The sequence below is a fragment of the Aristolochia californica genome, unplaced genomic scaffold, assembly GCF_029961685.1.
Source record: "Aristolochia californica isolate CCGP_79_NKW_82.1479 unplaced genomic scaffold, dmAriCali1.0.hap1 SCAF_10, whole genome shotgun sequence".
NCBI lineage: Eukaryota > Viridiplantae > Streptophyta > Magnoliopsida > Piperales > Aristolochiaceae > Aristolochia > Aristolochia californica.
The window spans coordinates 30,893,895-30,915,534 of NW_027181771.1; the positions used below are offsets into that span (position 1 = coordinate 30,893,895).

Genomic DNA, 21,640 nt, shown 5'->3' on the forward strand with positions numbered 1-21,640 from the left:
ACTGAAATCCCAACTCTAATTTTCGATTCTGTTTAGAACTATTTCATCGATTGGACCCATATATTTGACGTTTTCTTATATATTAATGGCCTTGTCCACAGCTTTTCTTCATCCCAAAGTGTACCAATCCAGTTTCTGGCAATCGTCTTCCAAAAATTCAACTGGATGGTTCGCTTCCTGAAAACTTTTACGAGAGTTCCTCCTTTCAAGAACATATTTTCTTTTCCCAGAAGAAAGTGGTTTCTTTGCGAAATGGCTTTCCTCCATTAATCAATCCCCACCCTCGAGAGCTCGCCAGCGGGGACAAATCTGTCTGACGTTTCCTATTATAATTGGCTACTCTATAGACACAGACCTATCGAGTTTGCTGCTGCCTTTAGTTTTAGCCGTCGAGAGGGGCCACTTCAGTATCTGCCTGCAGGTCCACTTACAGGTCAGCTTCAAATGTCCACATGTCTAGATCTAATAGGCTAAAGCAACGTGGAACCGGAAACAGTGCGCGAGATCGATGGTAATAAAACTCCTCTGGAGCTCTCCTGAATCTAAAATAAAGGTCGCAAAACCGAGAGGGAAAAGGCCGGCTTCTGTTCTTGCCTATCGACACTGACAAGGAAACGATGAGCATCGGTGTTTCTCTCTTCGTTCTGCTGTTCCGGCTGTTTTTTCTCCAAGCTCTCGTTTCCGCTGAAGGTGCTTCTGTCTCTCTGATTTCTCCTGTTAATTTTACTTTTTTTATGCTTCTTTTTGTGATTTCTACGTCAATTCAATATTTTTCAATAAGCATGGCGAGTCTTGTTATTTTTTTTTTAAATTTCTTAATCGAAGTTGCCAAATTTGGAGAAGAAAGTAGCAGTAGACAAAAAAGAGATGATGCCTGTATAACTGAATGCTGAAATAGGAGGCGCAATGTGATGACCATCACCTTTCAGTGACTAATAAACTGTTGTTCCTGTTGCCGATTCTTACTTGTTCCAGGGAGCAATAGATCTTGTTATGCGACTTTAATGTGTGCCTCTTTAAGCCGTCATCCACGTCTGCTGGTGTAGACGCGGACAATAATCGAGCGGAAATAACATCAAGAGATGTTCAAGACGACAGTAACAAACACTTTGCTACTATTTCTAGGTGTTTATAAATTCTACTTTACGTCCTTTACACTTTATGAGTAAATGTTCCCATGGCCTGATTATAGTCTTGCATCACCGAGATAGTGGCAAATAGTTTACTTCAGTGAAAGCAATATGGCACAGCTTTAGATAAATAGTTCTCAATTGGACAATGAATAGATGTATTTTCGTCTGTAAATTTTAGGTTGATTTTAAATAAAAGGTGCTGAAGAGACTAATTATACTGCCCTGGTTGTCCAAAATTCCCATGAATGATGAATAACCATGTGAGGCTCCAATCATTATTGCTGATTTAGTTTGATTAAAAAGGATTTCATTTTTCTGCATGTTGATTGCACACACGCTTGCACTGTACCACATAATACCCTCCCCTCCACGCCCCCCCCCCCCCTGCTGAGGCTTGAGGCCAAGATCTCATATTGAAAAAAAACCCCTTATGACCATTGTGCCAAGGTCTAATCTACAGACCATTTTGTTCTAGATGAGTATTTTGATTTTTAAAAAATTAGGCTTCTGAAACTCAGCTGGAACACCTAAGTTTTCTAGAGAATGCTGATAGATTGCGTAAGTATTATCATAAAGTCTTACTCTAAAACCTGACCAGCGACTTGGAGTTGCAAAGTTCACTAAAATTGAACAATGCTGTTGGAAAATATTTTGTAGCAAGCATGCCATGGTAAATTCATGTTGGTTGGCCCTTGAGAGGCAGATATGCGAGAATGATGAGTGTTTCTCTTATTCAATATGTGTGGCATACATGACATTATATATTTAGAATATAGTGTGTCAGATGTCTTCCTTTTTACTTTATTAATCAACTTTAGTAAAGGGGACTAAAAATAAAAAATTAATCTGTAACAATTATGTCCAAGAAGTAAGATTATTGAATTAAAGAGAGATTCAGCGAACATATGGATGAGATACACAGTTATGTTTTGAAAACATATTTTCCATGTTTTTCATGCCACTTTCTGATTGGCATGTTGTATTATACATGTCAAGCTGTAAGCTACAAACATAAACTCAATAATCAAGTATATGCCACAGTGTATTCACTGAGCTTGTCATATTAGATATGTCTTTCCTCATATGTTGTGTCAGGTGAATGAAACTAAGTGGTTCAAAAGATTTCATGTGGTGCTATTACAAATCTTTTAATTTTTTAATTTTTGAGTAGTTGATTTTTTTTTTACATATTATGTTCTTCTGGAAAAATTTTCACAAGGGTTAAGCCTCTTTATCCCATCTTGTCCTTGTTGTTTTAATTCGAATTCTTCTTATTATGCTGAATTAGGTGGTCTCTTTATCATTTGGCTCTCAAATATTTTATGTCATAAACAATGTGAGACACTTTCCCTAATGGTGCTGAACAAAATTAAAAACCTACTACTTCTTTTAAAATGGCAAATATCTTCCAATTAAGAGGGTGGCAAATATCTTCCAATTAAGAGGGTATGTTTTAGTAACCTCATCATCTTGGCCTCTATCCAGTTATATCAGTAAGGTTCAATTTGCCGCTCTCATCTGTCCATCCAGCTGCCCCTCTTTATCTCTCCTTCAAAAATAATGCTGCTGCTGCTGATTTTTTATGCTTTCTCTTGGAAGATATAGCAGCAGGAAAAAGATGATCCGTAAGGAGCACTTTTAGTGGATAGTGCAAGTCTCAAGTAACTTCTTTTTCTATTCAAATTGCAGATTACCAACCTAGTAACGCTAACGATCTCTTGAAGAGGGCTTCTGAAAGGATAAAGCTAAAGCATTACAGAGGGGCGATTGAGGATCTGAATGTAGCTATAGAGGCAGATCCATCACTATCAGAGGCATACTGGCAGCGTGCATCTGCCCTACGTTATCTCTGCAGGTTCTTCTCTTTGATGTTCTTCTCTTGGAAATAATTTTCTTTCTTGAAACACATGTAGCAGACTATATATCTTCCAAATTTGATGTAACAATATCCATAGAGTATTCCTGATCATTAAAGCTCAATCCTACCATAAATCTTGATAGCTGCAACTAGATCTGATGGTTGGTTTTGCTTAAAATGAATCTAGAAGGGCTGATTACCTACTGGCTAAGACTGTTGCTTGACTTCTGTGGTACATGACACGGATTTTCTTTTTTCAAGATATTCTCTCGTTCTATGGCTTTTGCATCCTTACATCCTTTGCTATTTCATGTCTTCAATTCAGAGTTTTAATCTATAGATTGGAAAATGAAGGAATAAGCTCTTTGTTTGATAGACAATAAGCTGTTATTTAATAGACATGCCTTTTAATCTCTATATCTTTTACCTTGTGAATTTCAGTCTTGAATGTGTTAAATAACTTGAAATTATAAAAGGCATAGGAGGACAAGTAGGCAGCTAAAACTATCAGGATCATAATTCATATAAAGCTTCATCCATGGTAGGACGACATGAGAAAGCTAATAATTGGCTCTGAGGTTCTTCTTTTTTCCTCCTCCATGTTCTTATTGAGAACGTTGTATGTCATAAATTGAAACTATATAGTTTGGCAAGATGTGTATTTCGGGTTATGTGTTGAGGTATGATACATGCTACTTTGAGTAAATTGTTCTCTGTCCTCATAGAGCAGACTTCTTGTTGTACACAAGCTTTAAAAGATCGAAACATGGCTTCCTGAAAAAGTTTGTAATGAGAAGAACTGCTACCTACTGTTTATTCGTGTAAGCTGGGTTGCAACAAAGTTATCCAAAGTATATACAGATAGAGATTTGGAAAAACGCATGTACAACCATGAGGTTGCTGAAGCGAAAGTTGAAAACATTAAATGCCTTCATGAGATAACAAATAGCAGGCATCATCGACTCCAAATCTGAATTTCATATGCACCATTTTCATCATCCTCATTCAGATCCAAATGACCAACCAGATCCTAGTCTGGACCATAAAGGAAAATGGGATTTTCTTATAAAATGAAAATTTAAACTTGTCACGTAATAATGCAATTTTTAATATAAAAGATTTCCAAAACCTTCTAAATATCATAGATGTATGAAATATGGTCCCTTAGGGTCTGTTTGAAACCCCCTAAAAAAGAAAAGAAAAGGAGAAAGAAAGTGGTTTTCTGCTGTTTGGCAACAGAGAATCATGGAGAGAAAAGAAAAGAAAATGAGAGAGAAATATAGTTTCTCTCTTAGTTATAATATTTTCCATCTTAGAATGATGGAATTAAGAGAAAAGAAAAGAAACAGTAAGTGGTAGAGAAAATTCTAATCATCAAAATTTTAAAATATTACTAATTTTTTTTTCTTCATTTTTTATGTGTATCCAAACAAGAGAAACTACATTTTTCTTCTACTTTCTCTCTCATTTTCCATGGGCATCCAAACAAGAGAAAAAAACCTTTTTTCTTTTCTTTTCTTCTCTCTCTCTCTCTCTCTCTCTCTCTCTCTCTCTTTCTCTTTCTCTTTCTTTTCTTTTCTCTTGACTTTCTGTGTTCCATACACAGCCTTAGGATTTTTCACTTATGGATAGTTTAGGTCCTGAATTTGGAGCAAGTTATTCTTTTAGAGTCAAAATGTCAATGGCATTCATTTGTATCAGCCAGACATGAAGGCTTTTGTGTCCCATTTGTGCCCCTTGATTTTTTTATTTTTTTTTTTTATGATTGGAAAACTAAATACTTCAAGTGATTTTTGGCTGATGTAGATACGAAGAATCCGAGAAAAGCTACCAAAAATATCTTGAGCTGAAACCTGGTACTTCTATGGTGGAGAAGGAGCTTTCACAACTTCAGCAAGCAAAGAGTTCCCTTGAAACTGCATTCAATCTTTTTGACTCAGGGGACCTTGAGAAAGTACTGGAACGTATTGAAAAAGTTGTTCTGGTTTTTTCTTCTGGATGCTTGAAGGTCTGTATGAATAACTATGTGCTGAATTTCTGCATAAAGATTAGATGAGGTTGTCATCTTTTTACCTGGTTGCTTTCACCCTTCTTTGTTTGTGGTGTGGTTCTTCTTAGAGAGATGCACTTCTGATGATCTTGGACCTCTTTTTGTACATGGCATGGCTGTGTAGGCAAGCTAGGTTATTTGGCCAGTTATAACCGTGCTTGTTTGTCATGGTCCAAAAATGCCCCTGTTAGTAAAACAACATATCATAAAGGGCTCTTTTATAACTGTAGCCCATTAAAAAACCTGGTTGTGGACGTTCATTTACCAAAATCAAAGTGTTGACTTCCTTGGAGTAGGTCTGTCAGTGGAACTCACCAGTCTTTCCATTATAAACATCTATTATTTTCCCCTTTCTTCTCCTCATCCAAGTTTTCTCCTGCTTATCATGCTTTCTGATGTTGTAGGCAAAACTTCTCAAAGTAAGGATATTGTTAGCACAGAAAGACTACTCAAGTGCCATCTCGGAGTCTGGACATATACTAAAGGAAGATGAAGATAATTTGGAGGCGCTATTGCTTCGAGGGCGTGCCTATTATTATCTCACTGATCATGATGTTGCAATGAGGTACATTGTGTTCTTTGTAGATGGAGATGATAGTTGCATGTTGGAAATCTTACTTGTCATTGTACGAATCGGTGGCATCTTTATTTTGTTTTCAGGCACTACCAGAAAGGACTTCGTCTAGATCCAGAGCACAGTGAGTTAAAAAAAGCATATTTTGGACTGAAAAATTTGCTAAAGAAGACAAAGAACGTAAGCTTCTTTAACTTACCGGAGTAAAGTAGTAGAAGTGGAAAATGGTTGTGTATCACATGATTCGTTTCTTTAATTTTTCAGGCAGAAGATAACATGGAAAAGGGTAAGCTTCGCGTGGCAGTAGAAGAATTTAAAGCAGCCCTTGCAGTGGATCCAAATCATGTGTCTCATAATGTCCATCTTCACCTGGGATTGTGTAAGGCTTTAGTCAAGCTTGGCAGGGGAAAGGATGCCTTGAATAGTTGCACAGAGGTGCTTAACATTGATGGGGAGCTTCTTGATGCTCTAGTCCAGGTGTGTTCTCTTTTCTTTAGCACATTTTCTCTAAGGAAGTTTGATGTGTTCAAATCATACCAATTTTAGTACAGACTAAACATTTTGACAGGTAATGGAGACACATGTTTACTGTTAAATTATTTTGACTATTAAATTTGTCTTTTTACAGAGAGGTGAAGCCAAGCTTCTGACGGAAGACTGGGAAGGAGCTGTTGAGGATCTGAAACAAGCAGCCCAAAAATCTCCGCAGGTGACCAATAATTTTCTTGTTATCTAAATTCCCAGTTATCTGTGACAAAAAATTAAGAAAACACAAATGAAATAAAAATAGAAACCTTCTTTGACAAAAATCTGTGACTGGGACGGTGCTAAATATCTGAAACAAGCAGGCAAAAATCCTCCCAAGTTATCTGTGATAAATAAATAAAAAAAGTTTCTTTGATGACTGTTGTATGCCGTAGTGCAAAACAAACTAATTGCATGACATTTTTACAATGTCAAAGAATAGTATCTATTATTATTATGATTATTATTATTATTTTATTTGTTCTTGGTCCTCAGGTAGGAACAATTTACATCATTGTTCTTTATGGTTATCGGGCTTATTCTATTGGAAGTTTAACTCGTTTGGTTGCCTTGTAGGATATGAGTATTCGAGAATCACTACTGAAGGCCGAGAAAGCTCTGAAGATGAGCAAACGTAAGGACTGGTACAAGATTCTTGGCATCTCAAAAACGGCATCAAGTGCAGAAATTAAACGCGCATACAAGAAACTTGCCTTACAGTGGCACCCTGACAAGAATGTTGATAAGAGAGAGGAAGCAGAAGCCATGTTCCAAGAAATTGCTGCTGCATATGAGGTATCTTTATCAAACTTTTAAATATCATAGAACACTTCAATTTTGTACATATACTGATTCTTTTTTTCAAAATTTGCATAAAACAATTATTTTAACCTGTTTATTATCAAAACTGAACGGTACCTAGAATCAATTTGAAATGGCTTCTTGTGGGTATTGGCTTAAATATTATGATTGGTGCTAGTTTGAGATTGGAAGATTAAAACAACTAGAACTAAACTTCTTGACAAAAAAGTATGGAGTTCTAATGAGACCAGTTAATTTTTGTTTTGTTATCACCTGTTTTATAGGTATTAGGAGATGAAGATAAGCGAGTCAGATACGACAGAGGAGAAGATATAGATGAGATGGGGATGGGAACGAGTGGAGGGGGTTTCAACCCATTTGGTGGAGGTGGGTACACATTTCACTTTGAAGGCGGCGGGGGAGGATTCCCTGGTGGATATGGTTTCGATTTTTGATCCTTGCAAGTTTTTGAGAATATCTTCAAGGTAGGTGACAGGATAAATCCCATGAAGCGAGTCACAAAATTGTATGCGACTGACTGACCGACGGCCAAGCGCGATCTCAGTCTTCCTTCCTCGGCGGCATCCTCTTTCCTTCTGCACTGGGAAATACACTTCAGTTAATCCATCAATATTCTCGTGTAATGTACCATAAATTTGGAACGAGCATGCAAAAAAAGAAAAAAAACATGCGCATTTTTTGGTTAATTTAATATGGGAAGGTTAATGTATTTGACTGTTGCTTTATGTGCGGATATCTTTTCGACGTTTTCCTACATTTTAACTCTATTTCTAAAAAGAATGTTTAACTTAATATTTATTATAATATATATCGCAACACAGTTGTATAGTGTTGAGATGGCCGAGTTGGCCTAAGGCGCCAGATTAAGGTTCTGGTCCGAAAGGGCGTGGGTTCAAATCCCACTCTCAACACACTCGTTTTTAATTTTATTTTTTTTAATATTTCAGGCTGATATTTGATAACTGAAGTTCCTATATCAAACTATATAAGATAAAATCTTTGGAAAACTGAAGACTGAATTAAATTACCGACTAACGCTGCCAGTGACTGAACCCGATTGAAACAGAACTAACACTACTTATCATTTAAAAACTGCTTGTATTTGACTGAAAATTCGTCCAAATTACACCAAATCACTGCTGTTTGCTCTAACGATTTTATTTCGACGAGCACAAGAATGTAAGAATCATAACAATTTTACAAACATTCAAAACCATCCCAAGAGACATGGAAAATTCACAGCATTCCCCTCTCCCATTACAGAAACTACGACTTCAGCACACAACTCGAATCGGACTTCGGAACAGACTCTCTACCGACAAGATATTGCAGCCTGAAACCTGAAAATTCCCACTGACCCTCTACCGACGGGGACATTGCAGCCTGAAACCTGAACCAACTCAACGTTATTCAAAAACTGGCCTGGCAGAGTTACCCTAATAGGTGGTCACAACCACAGACTCGCCAAGAGGGCCATCGCTACATGCCCCACCATTAATGGCCCGGTTACCACTCCTGCATTATCAGTAGTCCCGTCGTCGGAGGCCGGCCCGCTGGCCGAGTCCGACGAGTCGGAGCTCTTCTTGGGCTTCTTAAGCGGCGACGGCGCCGGAGCCGGTGGTTTGACTCCGAAGATGTCCAGAGGGAGCAACACCTTGTCGACCTGGTATACGGCCAGCTGTCCGTCGGTGTAAATCGTGTTGGCCACCGTGGCGTCGTCTACCCCGGTGGAGACATTCACCTGGTTTCCGGACGTGGTGACATTGAGCGGGTACTCCCCAGCGGCGCTGTTGCCGGCTTGGGTCCGGACGGGGTTGCTCACGGTTTGGAACTGCGACATGGAGAGGAACGTGGGGAGGATGTGGAACTGAACGAGTGAGACCTTCTCTTGGTCGGTGAGGGAGTTGAGGGTCCCGGCCTTGAGGGAGGAGAAGGCGTTATCGGGAGGGGCGAAGAAGGTGAGACCCTGGTTGGAGTTGTTCAGCTGGGTGTTGATCTGGTCGGCAACCTGGGTGACTCTGATCAGGCGAAGGAGGGTCGTGAACTGGCCGGCCTTTTCCAGGATGGCGCTGATGTTGGTAGGACCTGCGGGAGCGGGTGCCGGAGAGGACTGCCCAGCGGCGGAGCCAGTGAATAAAACCAACATTACCAATACAGAGGCGAGGAAGAAGGAAAGGTTCCTCATGTTGGCAAACCGTGAACCTCTGGGTCTGCTCTGGGTCGGTCGTCTTCTGCTTGGAAAGCTGGGATCCGGAATGATGCAGTGTTGAAGGGGTTTGAGAGGGGTTTTATGGAGGAAGAAGCGGGGGAAAGGTAGGAGGATCCAATCTGGGTACCATCACCATGCACCAACCGAGATTGGACATCACACATCAGAAGGTTTATTGGTGGGAAAGCCATTCCTTTTACGCTTTCATGAATCAGAGGAGATTAATTGGCGTTGGTACTCCATTGCTCTCAGACTGGTGAGCACCGCCGACCATTAATCTTGTCACCCTTTCTGACGATCAGCACTCCAACTGGGGCCTCTTGAAACCTAGTCATTGCTTCATTGTCTGTCTTGTGGGATCCCTGAGGATTTCCTCTCTTGCTCATTAAGAATTAATAAGTTCAAGATTTGTCTTAACCCGGCTGGGTTGAATGAAGATTATAATCATTTCTGCTTCTGATTCTAGTTCTGTGAGAGAGGGGGCGGGCGACGTTTTTGTCGGTTAATTATTTGTGTTCCTTTACCGAGGTTAGAGAAGCCTTATCCAACCATAAATTCATAATTAGGCGGATGCAATCGGTATCTCCGTTTCAGTAAACTCACCAAACAAGTTGTTAAGTAATGAAATACTAGGTTTAATCAATCACTAATAGTAGTAATCCGTTGCTTAATGGACAAAAAGCATGTCACCGGGCTTTGCTTAATGTGGGAGGAAGGTGGGGACAGACTTCCCCGGATGAGAACATACCACATTCTTGATTGAGATTGCAGAGGTGAAGGCGACAACTGGGTTTTGCTTCTATTTCACATTTCCTGATTGCCATTCGGATTGCTACCACCTTACGGAAGGAATTTTCTATTTTGTTGATGAAAGAAAGTGCTCTGAATCATGGCACACGTCTGATAGATCTAAAATCACCCACGAAACCTAAAAGCAGAGCTGTCCACAATGAGTTTACTCGGGCTGTGGATTTAAGTTCTGCCCTTTTGGTAGATAGAGGATGGATTGTTGCATATGAGAAGTAAAATAAAGGGATAGTGATTATATTTGTTAGATATTGAACTTAATTACACCTTTGCATTGATTAAAGGTGTTATTTGTATAATTTAGAATAGAAAATATAAGTTTTCCATGAGAAGATAATTATAACATGGGATAAATACAATATGATCTTATCCGATAACTAAAGGGATTATGTTAATCCCTTATTATGCACCCTCAAGATAGGCCACGACTAGAGAGACTAATCTTATCTCGTAGCAATTGAAATTGTAAACTTGGCACTGACTTTGTAATGATATTTGTTTTGAGGGTTCTATGATGTAAAAGAACGGGAAAAACAACAACACCGGTAGCGATTGGGGTAGACGGAATCAGAGAGAGCGCATCATCCGACGAAGAGATGTGTTTTGAGGGTTCTTGGAAGCAAAAGGACGGGAAGAGTAGTGACATTGGTAGCGGTTGAGGCGGACGGAATTGGAGATAGCGTATCATCTGACGAAAAGATGTATTTTGAGGGTTCTTGAAAGCAAATGGATGGGAAGAGCAGTGACACTGGTAGCGGCTAAGGTGGACGGAATCAGAGAGAGCACATTGTTCGGTAAAGAGATGTGTTTCGAGGATTCTTGGAAGAAAAATGACGGGAAGAACAACAACACTAGTAGTGGTTGGGGGCGGACGGAATTGGAAAGAGCGCATTGTTCGGCAAAGAGATGTGTTCCGAGGGTTCATGGAAGCAAAAGGACGGGAAGAACAACGACACTGGTAACGACTGGGGCAGACAAAATCGGAGAGAGTGCATCGTCTGACGAAGAGATGTGTTTCGAGGGTTTTCTATGGCCAGTGTTTAAAGTCATCAATGTACCCTAAGAGATCATACTTGATAAGGGCAAATTTGAGCCAAAAGGGAGAGACTTTCAGTGTGCTGGAACTGAGAAACAGTGAGAGGTAGTCGTTGGCTGTGAGTTTTTTTTCCTTCATGCAGGTGAGTTTGCACGAGGGCTAAAAAGGTAGCACAAGGAGGGAAGGGGGGGGGGGGGGGAGAGGGGGACTTCAACAATGATTTCATAGGAAAAGCAAGAGGGATTGAGAGAGACATGGACGGAGAAGAGGGAGAGAAAGGTAGAGAAGGCCAGAGTGTTAGGGATAACAATTAGAGAAGCGAACGCTCTTACCGTTTGCTTGAAGGGGATCGAGAGTAGGGGTGGCAACGAGCTGAGCCGAGCCAAGCCTGAACCTGCCTATGTTCGAGCCGAGCTTGATTTAAATATTTTGAACTCGAGCTCGAGCCTAAAATTGTTATCGAGCTCGAGCCCAATAATTTTAACCGAGTTCAATCTGAGCTCGAGCTTCAACATTCATTTAAAACTTTTCAAAAAATACATGTCTCAAGTTAGAACTCCAACATACATTTAAAACTTTTCAAAAAATACATGTTAAATAAATTGTATATATATGCATACATTTTACATAAAATTGGGCATACATTTTACATAAAATTAAGCATGACCTCTACATAAAATTGGGCATGACCTCTACTTAAAATTGGGCAAAAGGGTGGCATCGAATTGAGCTGAGCCCAAACCTTCCTATGTTTGAGTTGAGTTTGATTTAAATATTTCAAACTCGCGCTCGAGCCGACCCTAGCCTCGAGCCTAAAATTGTAATCGAGCTCAAGTCTAATAATTTTAACCGAGTTCGAGCTTAACCTATATTTAATACTCTACATAAAATATATGTAAAATAATTTATATATAAAATTATGCATACATTTTATAAAAAGAATGATAGAGGAAGTTTGGGATTGAATCTCGATAATGGATAAAAATGCACTAATATTAATTTTTTTTACCCCAAATGTTGCCTAGCTTATTTTGTAATTTTTGAATCTAGCCATAAATTTACTATGGCCTCCTTAGTGGCCCTGGTTGCAAATTTATATTCAAGGAAAAATATTTCTTATCTTTCCTATGATACATATTTCCAAAAAAAACCTTTAAATAAAATCTTATTACTATTAGTGACTTACTAGACAATTACAATAAATATTTTAAAATTTTCTTAGGAAAGTTAAAAGGACCTCTTATTGCCTCTTCTAGGGAAATAAATAAAAATTAATAATTAATCTAATATATAACTATACTTATAGATAAATTTTTAATCAAATAAAATGTCAAACACAAAATTGCTATGAAAATTGCCTCATGCTAAAAGTATTACAACATCAACTGTCAAATACTTATTCAAAAATGGGAGGAGGGGGGGAGGGATTATTTTTCCCTTCTAACTTAGGTCCTCTGGTTTCCGCTGAGGACGAGGAATGACGAGGAGGGAAAATCTTCCAGCGGCGTCGGCAAGGAACTTTTGTCGGAGATAACGGCTGCGACAGAGGCGGCGGTGACGGAAACAAAGGCGAAGGCAGACGAAGGGGAAGAAATCAAGTGGCGGCCACAACAACAGACGGGAGGGGCTCGACGATGACAAGGGGAGGAAGAATTCCTCCCCCCCCCCTCCCCTCACTCTCGCTCCTGCTCCGCTCAGCGCTCCAGCTCTTTGTCCCGCTCTCTGGTCCCAACTCTCCCAAATCCTCTGAATCCCGTGTCGCTTGTTAAATTAATGAGCCAGCTCGCGAGCTTTCGAGCCGAACCTTGATTCTGTCAAGCTTGGTTCATTAATTTAAACGAGTCGATCCCGGATCTCGAGTTCGGCTCGAGATCCAGGTATACCGAATCAAACCGAGCCTCTCTCAAGCCGGCTTGGTTCAAAGCCACCCCTAATCAAGAGCGACGGTTGCCAGATGGAGTGCTTATGAGGAGAGTCTCACGTGTATGTGCTGGCGAGCCATGTGGTAGAGCTGGCGTTCTGGAGGTACGATGGGTGGAAATCAGGCCCGATGCGACGATGGAGAGGGCGAGGCGGATGGAATCGAGAGCACAATGTCCGGGTGGTTCAACTTGGGAGGGTATGTCAGAGAGTGAGTTACGAGTGGAGAGGCAGAGGAAGCAAAACAAAAAAAAATCAGAGGATGGAAGAGATATAGAAGATCGATATGCTCTGATACCATATTAGATATTAAACTAAACCACTCCCTTATCAATTGATTAAGGGTTGTATTTATACAATTTAGAATATAAACAATAAAATTTACATGAGAAGATAATTACAACATAGGATAAATACAATGGGATCTTATCCGATAACTAAAGGGATTAGTGTTGTTACATTAAATAGAGATGGTAAGGGGTAGTGAAGAAACATCCGACTGATATGCTCAAAGTTATGGCGAAATATTGAACCTATTGTTTTATTTCAAAAAAAATTAAGTCGTTAGTGCCAAGAGAAAAGATTGAGAGTAAAAAAGTATTTGGAAGTTAAGAGAAATATAAATGGGAGATTTTGAGAATCATGAATCAGAGATTTTAGAGTTTCAATCCGGTTCTTGATGTCTAGGCGTCAAATCATGATTGTGAGACTGGCCATGAATAGAGCAGTGCCAAGAACGGTATGAACAAAATTGAATCCCTCTAGATATCTTTAAGGCTTTGAGTAAGGATGTTATACCCATTAAATGTCCTAAATCCATTATCAAATCCATTCCACTGCAAGTATTTTTCTATGTTGTTCATGCGTTGAGGCAAATTACTTTGAAATAAAATAATAATTCATTGTCAAATAATACGAATGCATTTCTGAAAAAAAATCACCTTGCAGCTACAAAACAACGAAACACACAGAAGATGAAAAACTCATTAGAGAACTAGTTTCTTCATATGGGTATATTCATTGATATCAAGGAATTTGCAGTTTTGCAGTCCAAAGGAAATCGCGGGATCATAGCCTCATGCCAGCCACTTGTGTCTTGCTATTAATCCTGAGCCAAGAACAATCTTAATTGTTTCATAACCAATCCCAACAATCCAGAGAATAGATAAAATAAACAAAAATCAAAGAAAAGTATTAAATCAAGCTTGAGGTTGACACTAGGCAAGTAAAGATTTTTTTGCTCGTCTGAAACCTTTTTTAAGGAAATGTGTACTGGAACAATTGCTTTTTATGATATTTGTTTTAGAACAAGATGGTATAAACTAAAACATGTTACTGGGTTCTACGTTTCATCCAATGACTCTGAAACTTAAATTTATCTGCCAATGCTTCACTTTGTTTCTTTTGAGGAACGATGTGTTGGTGGGAGTAGAGCTTCCACTTCAATGACCCATTGAAGTGTAAAAAAAACATAAGCTTCCTCAAAGGTTACTTCATTATGGAAGACCAAACCAAATATTGTCCACACGAAAAAAGGAGTTAATTCTGCCATCATCCATTAAGTGAGTTATAAAGGAACCAAAGTTGTTTTCCATTTGCTATTATATTTGTAAATTTAGTGATTTTCCTTTTGTGCCTCTTTATTTAGGAATGACTAATGTCATCACAAGATTTTAACTCTTTGAAGAGTTCAAATTAATACAACTTTGTAATTGGAATTCTCATTGTTCAAAGATAGAGGCAAGTAATTATAAGTATGACTTCGAGACAATTTTCTAATTTGAGGCTGTTAGTTTTACTTGATTACCTACTATATTGCTTTACCCATCCAATTGAGTACAAAAAAACTATTTAAGAAATTTTTATAGAAAACAATTGTACTCATTCAAGGTTTTGGGGAAATTTATATGCCTTTCATTAAAAGGAACTATAGACACGAAAATTTTAATCAACAAAAATTAGAACCTCGGTTGACGATTAAGATCATGGACATTAATCAACGATCGAGATTGAAAGAGCCAGATCACCAGTTGATTGATCAACTAAGTCAAATTCCTCAAAGGTCAAAGTATGGAGATTTAGTCAAAAGGTTGTTCAATGATCAAAATTAGATTTTCAATCAAAATCAAAGCCAATTACCGATATCAAGACACAATGAACTAGATTATAATGAGGCCACAAGTAAGATTGAATCAAAATGGGACACCACCTAAGCACCACATAAGCTGGGTGACACATGGGTAACACACTGCGTCGAAAGAAAACTCCACTCAAGCAAGAAAAGTTTCACCTTAAAGAAAAAGTGGCATTGTGGATAAGGTGAAGTGTCATATTTTAATGGAAAGTGGAAAGAGTCTTGCCACATGTATCTATCCATTGCAAGTGGACCCCCACTCTATAAATAGAGGTACCCTTAGGTGTTTGGAGGATCATTTTGAGAGAACTTTTGGAAGAACTCTAAGAGAAAAATAGCTAGAGAATTTCTCCTAGTTTCAAGTGCATCAAAAAATTTTCTTGCAAGAAAAGAAAAGCTTGAATCATGTTCCCAATGACTTAAATTTTAAATTATTCCAAAGCCTTGTTGGATTCAGAGCAACAAATAATCTTCTTTGCAACTACTCTACCACTATCCTTGAAGTTGCTACATGTAATTTGGGGTCAAATCTTCTCGTCATAACTGACTAGAAACTAGCTATAAATCAACATTAGTTAATCAAAGAAGTTCCAATTTATCTATCGTATTAATCAAGGTTGAGGTCAAGTTCGTGTACGAAGATAGAATCAAAGGATTAAATTGGAGGGTGAACCTTACATCACTTGAAATTTTATAATTTTCTTTTGTTGTTGCATTTACGCTTGTGCCAGTTCACGGATCGGCTCCCTTGTACCTCGACATTTTTGATAGATCTGATGGGAGAACCTCTACTCCTCCACTTTCACATTATCAACCTAATGGCGTCATTTGACAATGGCAAAGTAAAGGGAGTTAACATAGCCGACTCGACCCCTCATTACTCAAGCATGAGGCGCCACATTTAATTACCACCTACCCACAAGCCTTCAAGCCAATCACACATTAGAGTTCTCCTTTCTCTCAAAAGGGGGCATTTGGCTATGCTTTTTCCGTTATTCGTGTCGGTCCAGTCACTTGTGCGATGACAAAGAATCACTCCACCAACCAATCTTCTTTCAGAAGAAGAGACAACAACCAAAGCATTATCTTCTCTCTAAAAAAGATTCAAGGGCGCTAGAGTTACTCAAGCATGGTAACGACACACTAATACAACATTCTCACTAATTTGTCAAAGACACAACTTCATTCTTTAAGAATAACTCTAATGCCTACAATGGTCAAACATTTTGAGAAGTACTATGATGCTACTTCTTTGGTTAGTAGATCAAGTCTTCCATCCCCCTCAAAGGTTTATTCGCCCATTATGTCATCTTTAATCAAAGTTACTGTAATGATGAATCAAACAAAAATTCTTAAGGAGCAAATCTTTGAACTCCATTAGGCGATGAAGGAGCGGGAAAAACAAATCTTGGCCCGAGACGCCCAAATTGCTTAACTCATGAACAAGTTAGAACATTTAGTAGTTAATATGGGAGAACCCACTCATGTGATATACAAAAATCAAGCATCTACAAGCACTTCATCAATCCACTTCCTAAGTAGCATGGGTGTTAGAAGGATTCTAACTAGTAGAAGGTGACTCTATTACCCCTTAATGAAATCATTACTAACGCCATTCAAAAAAATCCTCTAGTTGACTGTGGGTAAATATATTAAGCATACATAAAGCTCTATAGTCGACGCATTCAAGCACTCATGATGTAGCTTGGGTACACCCACCAAAATTCTAGTAATTCAATGGTAATGAAATCTTAAAAATTACATCGCCCTCTTCAACAAGACTTGCAAGAATGTCGACACTAAAGGAGACCTTCTTGTGAAGTCATTGAACACTCCTTGAGAGGAAATTCATTTAATTGGTTCATTGAACGGCCATAAGAGTCACCTGGGAGTAACCAGAGCACGATTTCCTGGGCCGATTTCCTAGCACTTATCTCATTGTAACCTTGATTGAGCTTACCGAAATGAAGAAACAAAAAGGGAAAAAAGTGACTGGCTACATTAACTGCTGGAGAAATCTAAGCCTTAATTGCAAAGAAAGCGTCAAGTTGTGACTAAAATCAATATCAATGTGCATAGGACAGATACCTTGGGGATTACTCTACTTCTTCCAAAGTTAGAAACCCAAGCATTTTCAAGAGTTAGTTATAGAAGCACTTAACATGGAAATCCTCATCAAACAAAAGAGTGAGGGAAATGCTTCCATTGATGACCTTGGAAAGACGGCTAAAGTCATAATAAAGGAATACCCAAAACTTTACTCAAATGGTTTATCTAGAATCTCACATAAACAATGACATTATACTTACTAAAATCATAGATAAACCAAAGAAAGGCAGTGACCAAAAGAAGTCAATGAAGATAGAAGTTAGAAAACCTACATTGAAGGACATACAAACAAACTCTTGTCCCTTTTTAGACTCCAATGTGCCTGTGATGTTGGAGCAACTACTAAAGAAGTAGATGGTACAATTTCCAGAGCCAAAGAGGATACAAGATGTGGGGAAGACTAATGATTCAAATTATTGTAGATTTCTTCAGATAATTGGTCATCCCATAGAAAAATATTTTGCAACTAAAAAATAAGATATGTGAATTGGCATTGTAAGGGCATTCTATTAGACCAAAGGTAAAATCATGTCAATCTCTTTTATTTTGATGATAACAAAATGTATAGCTTGAAAGTGTATCATTAAATGTATTTTAGGCATATGTTTTTCAACACAAATATTATGATGTATATGGAAAAAACTTAAGATAAAATAACAATCAATAAGTTGTCAAGTCAAGACTCTAAACAAAAAATCATTGAAGATTGTTATTGTGAAGAAGACATTACACAAATAAGAAGTTTGAAGACTTGAAGACCTAGCGTCAAAGTCAAAAATAAATCTTAAAAACTCTAGCTATGTAAGTAGATAACCAACCCAACTCGATTTCTTAAGCTCAATTATGTTATAGAGCTTTAGAGCATGAAATATTTCAAAACCATGTTTTAATCGATGTATATAATTTTTTTGCAATTGGTAAATCCTTTAGAATATCCTATATCATGCTTAAATATCAAAGTAGTACACTGACATATGATACGATTGATCAACCAACATGGGCTTGATCTATCATCTAGAATGCAGACTAGTAGAGCTTATAAAGCATGATCAATCACAAAGAATGCTACCATATATGATTGTAAAACATGGTTGATCATACTTTGTTGCATGATCAATCATACATGACTTACATAGCTAATCCTAGAAAGCATGATCAATCGATCAAAATTGGTTGATTGATCAATGACATTTTTTTGAAAGATTTAAAACTCATTCATTGATGCCCTCATCAACCAATAAGCTTACAAAAAATATAGTCATTATACATGGTTGAATGATCATACTTTTTTAGTCATCGATCAACACTTTTTATAGTTTTTTGAAAATAGGAAATTTAAAGCTAGCTTGGTTGGAAAACTTATAAATAGGCCCTCAAAATCATAGAGGACAATGAGTTGAACTTTCATTGGCATACCTAATCTCAGGAAGGATATCTTTGGGCTTAAAATTTTAATTCTACCCTTTTAAAGAGAAAGACTCTAAATTTACCTAAACTGTTCATTTTCTCTTCATATTATATGCATTAAGTTCCATCAATCTCTTAAACATTTCGGTTTAATTTTTTAAATATTTGGAGGCTTGGATCTAAATAGGAGAAGGGCTATCTCTCCAAAAGAAAGTTGTAAATTTGATTTTACTCATTTGTAATTTAACTTTCTTTAATAGAGGTTTGCTAGTACCTTAAAGCTAGAAAAATTGACATTCTACAACCTGAAATCTAGAAAGGGAATGCCCACTAGAGCTGGAATATACTTTGTATTGAATCTTTTCAAAAGAGATTATATTGTGTAATTGGGGATCACACTTGGATTAAATCTCTTTGTATATTTCACTGAATAGAGCATGATAGGGGAACATTGAGAATAAAAAATCATTATCTCCTTGTGATGTGTGACTTTTAATTATTTGTCATATTTATCATTTCACACTAAGCGATTAAATTTTCATTTAAATTCTCAATTCACCATGTTCTTGAGAAGCTACTTGAGCCAGCAATTGGTATAAGAGCAAGCCTAAATCATTTGAAATCTACAATTACATTCTATTTTATTCAACTGATTTTATGGCATCTCAAGTAGACAATGTGTTCCAAGAGGGTCATGATTCCTATTTCATACCCATGTGTGATAGTTCATAATACTAATGATGGAAAATTAAGATGATTTTTTTTTATAATCCATGGGATTTGAAATTATGGTAAACAATAATTAGTGGACCTTTCATCCCATCCCAAAATTTAAAAGAAAGATCTATTTCAAAACAAGTATGTGATTTGGATATCATAAACATAGCAAAAGTTGATGGTAATGCTAAGGCTATGGAACTAATTCTTAGTTCCTTAAATGATGAATTGGTCGATTCCTTTCATCTTGTAAACCCACTAAGGATTTGTGGGATAAACTAGAGTGTAATGTTTTTTAGGAGTTCTTCACACACTTAGTGCATTACACACAAAGACATTATAGGCATTGAAGATTGTATGAATTCATGTTTAGTTGAAAACATCATCTTAGATAGAGATGGGACTTCAAAAAGTGATAGTTATAAGGAACCAAATAAGGAAGAACTTAGACAACTAGATGAATCTACGCCCTCACTTAGAAGAAAAGAAAAACAAAACAAGAGGTTAAGAAAGCGACTTTCATAATTAAAAAAAAGAGATTGAATCTTTGAAAGTTGATTGTTTCTCCAAGCTAGAAGAACTTAGAGAAGAAAATGAAAGACTCATTTAAAAATGTGAGAGACTTGCCTATTCATCAAACGTTCATGAGTTGAGAAATGAAAGTGATAAATTTGCTCTAGGATTTTAAAATAAGAAGGGAAAAAAAACTAAAATCCCCCAAATGGGTAGCTGAAAGAAAAACTTTGAACTTATCTCTTGTTTTAGAGAAATTAACTTTAGGAAAATTAACTCCTTCGGATAAATCAAATATCAAACAAAAAATATGAGAAAAAAAGGGAAGTTGAAACTAAGGCCCATGAGACTAGAATGGAAAGTAAATCATGTAATTCTTAGAGGAAAAATGTGACAAAGGTCACAACGTCACTTATGCATAATGATTCATGTTATAAATATGGAACCACTAGCCATTGTACAATTGAATGTTCAACTAGAAGATCAAAGTTGAATGTTGTGAAGGAAATTTTGGCTCCTAAGGTTAGCCTAAATTTGTTTTCCAATATTGAGATGATGGGACCCAAATAATTTTGGGTACCCAAGATCACTTGATCTTTGAACAAGGAGTACATTCTCTTAGCCAAGATATATACTAAATGAAAATGATCTTAATAGCATATGACACATGAATTATGCAAATGAGACTTTATAGTAGATATTCATGTCAATTTGGAGATTTCTTATATGAGACTTGGTTTTGAGGATTGATTCAATAATAATTTCATCATTTAACCTCATATACCAATCCTTGATTAGTTTATATAGACTTGGAATTTATCTGAAAATCAAAATCCTATATAAACTAGTACTTTAGAGATCATTGGCTTAAAGAACATTATATTTTTTGCCAATGATATGTCAAGAAAAGATTATGTTAGTTTCCAACCCAATCTGAATTTTGTTGGAAATAATATGGGTTGTTCTCAAGTAAAACTTTGCATATTAGTAGTAATGTGATTAGTCTTGATCTATACTTCTTGTTGAATTATGTGGTAATAGCTCAAGTGGCTGACTCATGTCAACATAGAAATTCTGAACTCATATTTTGAAATCCATGTCCATCTTAATCATTACGAGGGATTCATATAAGTCCACCCATGCTCAACTAGAACAACTAGCCTTGTGGGGATAAGGCTTGCTCACTAAGACATAGAAAATAAACTCTTTTAAATAAGTAGCGTTCCTTGCTCATGTGTTGATGCATTCCCTACCTTCTCATAGCTTCAAATAAAAATACATAATTGAGAAAAGATTATGCTCTTTTGGGGTGTCTACAGAGTATAGCAAGTCACTCTTGGATATTACATACCAGTTACCTTATGGTATTAGTACTTGGATTTGGTTCTAAATTGCTAGCATCCACTTTGATCAATTGGAGAGACAATACTTTGGTAATTCCTCTTATCAATCTGCTGAAGGTGGCCTTGGGTGACTCTCTATTAGTCAAACAATTACCCAAGTATTCTCGATTTGTTACTCTAGTATGAATCAACCTAGTATTTTTATCTAAGAAATCTTATAATCCACACTCCAAGATAGGTGCTTTATTTTCACCACTTGGCTTAAAAATAAATTGGATTCGATTTACAGTGTGCTAAGATATGTGAAATAAAGCAAGCTTACTATACGGGAGGAGGGGTTGAATAGGATTATCAAAGTTATCTAACTCTTTAAAAATTTGACAAACATATCCATTAAACTAATTTTTTTATAGTAGTTCACAATCATTATTTCATGTTACTACTCCATTCCCAGGGAGCTCTTACCCTAGAATTAAAAATTCT

The 21,640-nt window shown here is 37.2% G+C and overlaps 2 protein-coding genes and 1 non-coding gene across 3 annotated transcripts; 2 read left to right on the forward strand and 1 right to left on the reverse strand.

Annotated features, from left to right (window-relative positions):
• The first annotated feature begins 563 nt into the window (after positions 1-563).
• Positions 564-7,648, forward strand: LOC137942425 (dnaJ protein P58IPK homolog B-like). Its single transcript, XM_068788062.1, has 9 exons — positions 564-690; positions 2,823-2,988; positions 4,798-4,999; positions 5,446-5,606; positions 5,702-5,795; positions 5,880-6,092; positions 6,244-6,324; positions 6,717-6,935; positions 7,226-7,648. The coding sequence occupies exons 1-9, from the start codon at positions 618-620 to the stop codon at positions 7,394-7,396; spliced, it is 1,380 nt and encodes a 459-aa protein (XP_068644163.1). The 5' UTR covers positions 564-617; the 3' UTR covers positions 7,397-7,648.
• Positions 7,649-7,792: 144 nt separating this feature from the next.
• On the forward strand, positions 7,793-7,873 carry TRNAL-AAG (transfer RNA leucine (anticodon AAG)). Its single transcript has one exon. It is a non-coding gene; the product is annotated as a tRNA-Leu (tRNA).
• A 226-nt stretch (positions 7,874-8,099) lies between these two features.
• LOC137935953 (fasciclin-like arabinogalactan protein 11) lies at positions 8,100-9,235 on the reverse strand. The gene has a single exon (XM_068780396.1). The coding sequence runs from the start codon at positions 9,145-9,147 to the stop codon at positions 8,410-8,412; it is 738 nt and encodes a 245-aa protein (XP_068636497.1). The 5' UTR covers positions 9,148-9,235; the 3' UTR covers positions 8,100-8,409.
• Positions 9,236-21,640: the final 12,405 nt, after the last annotated feature.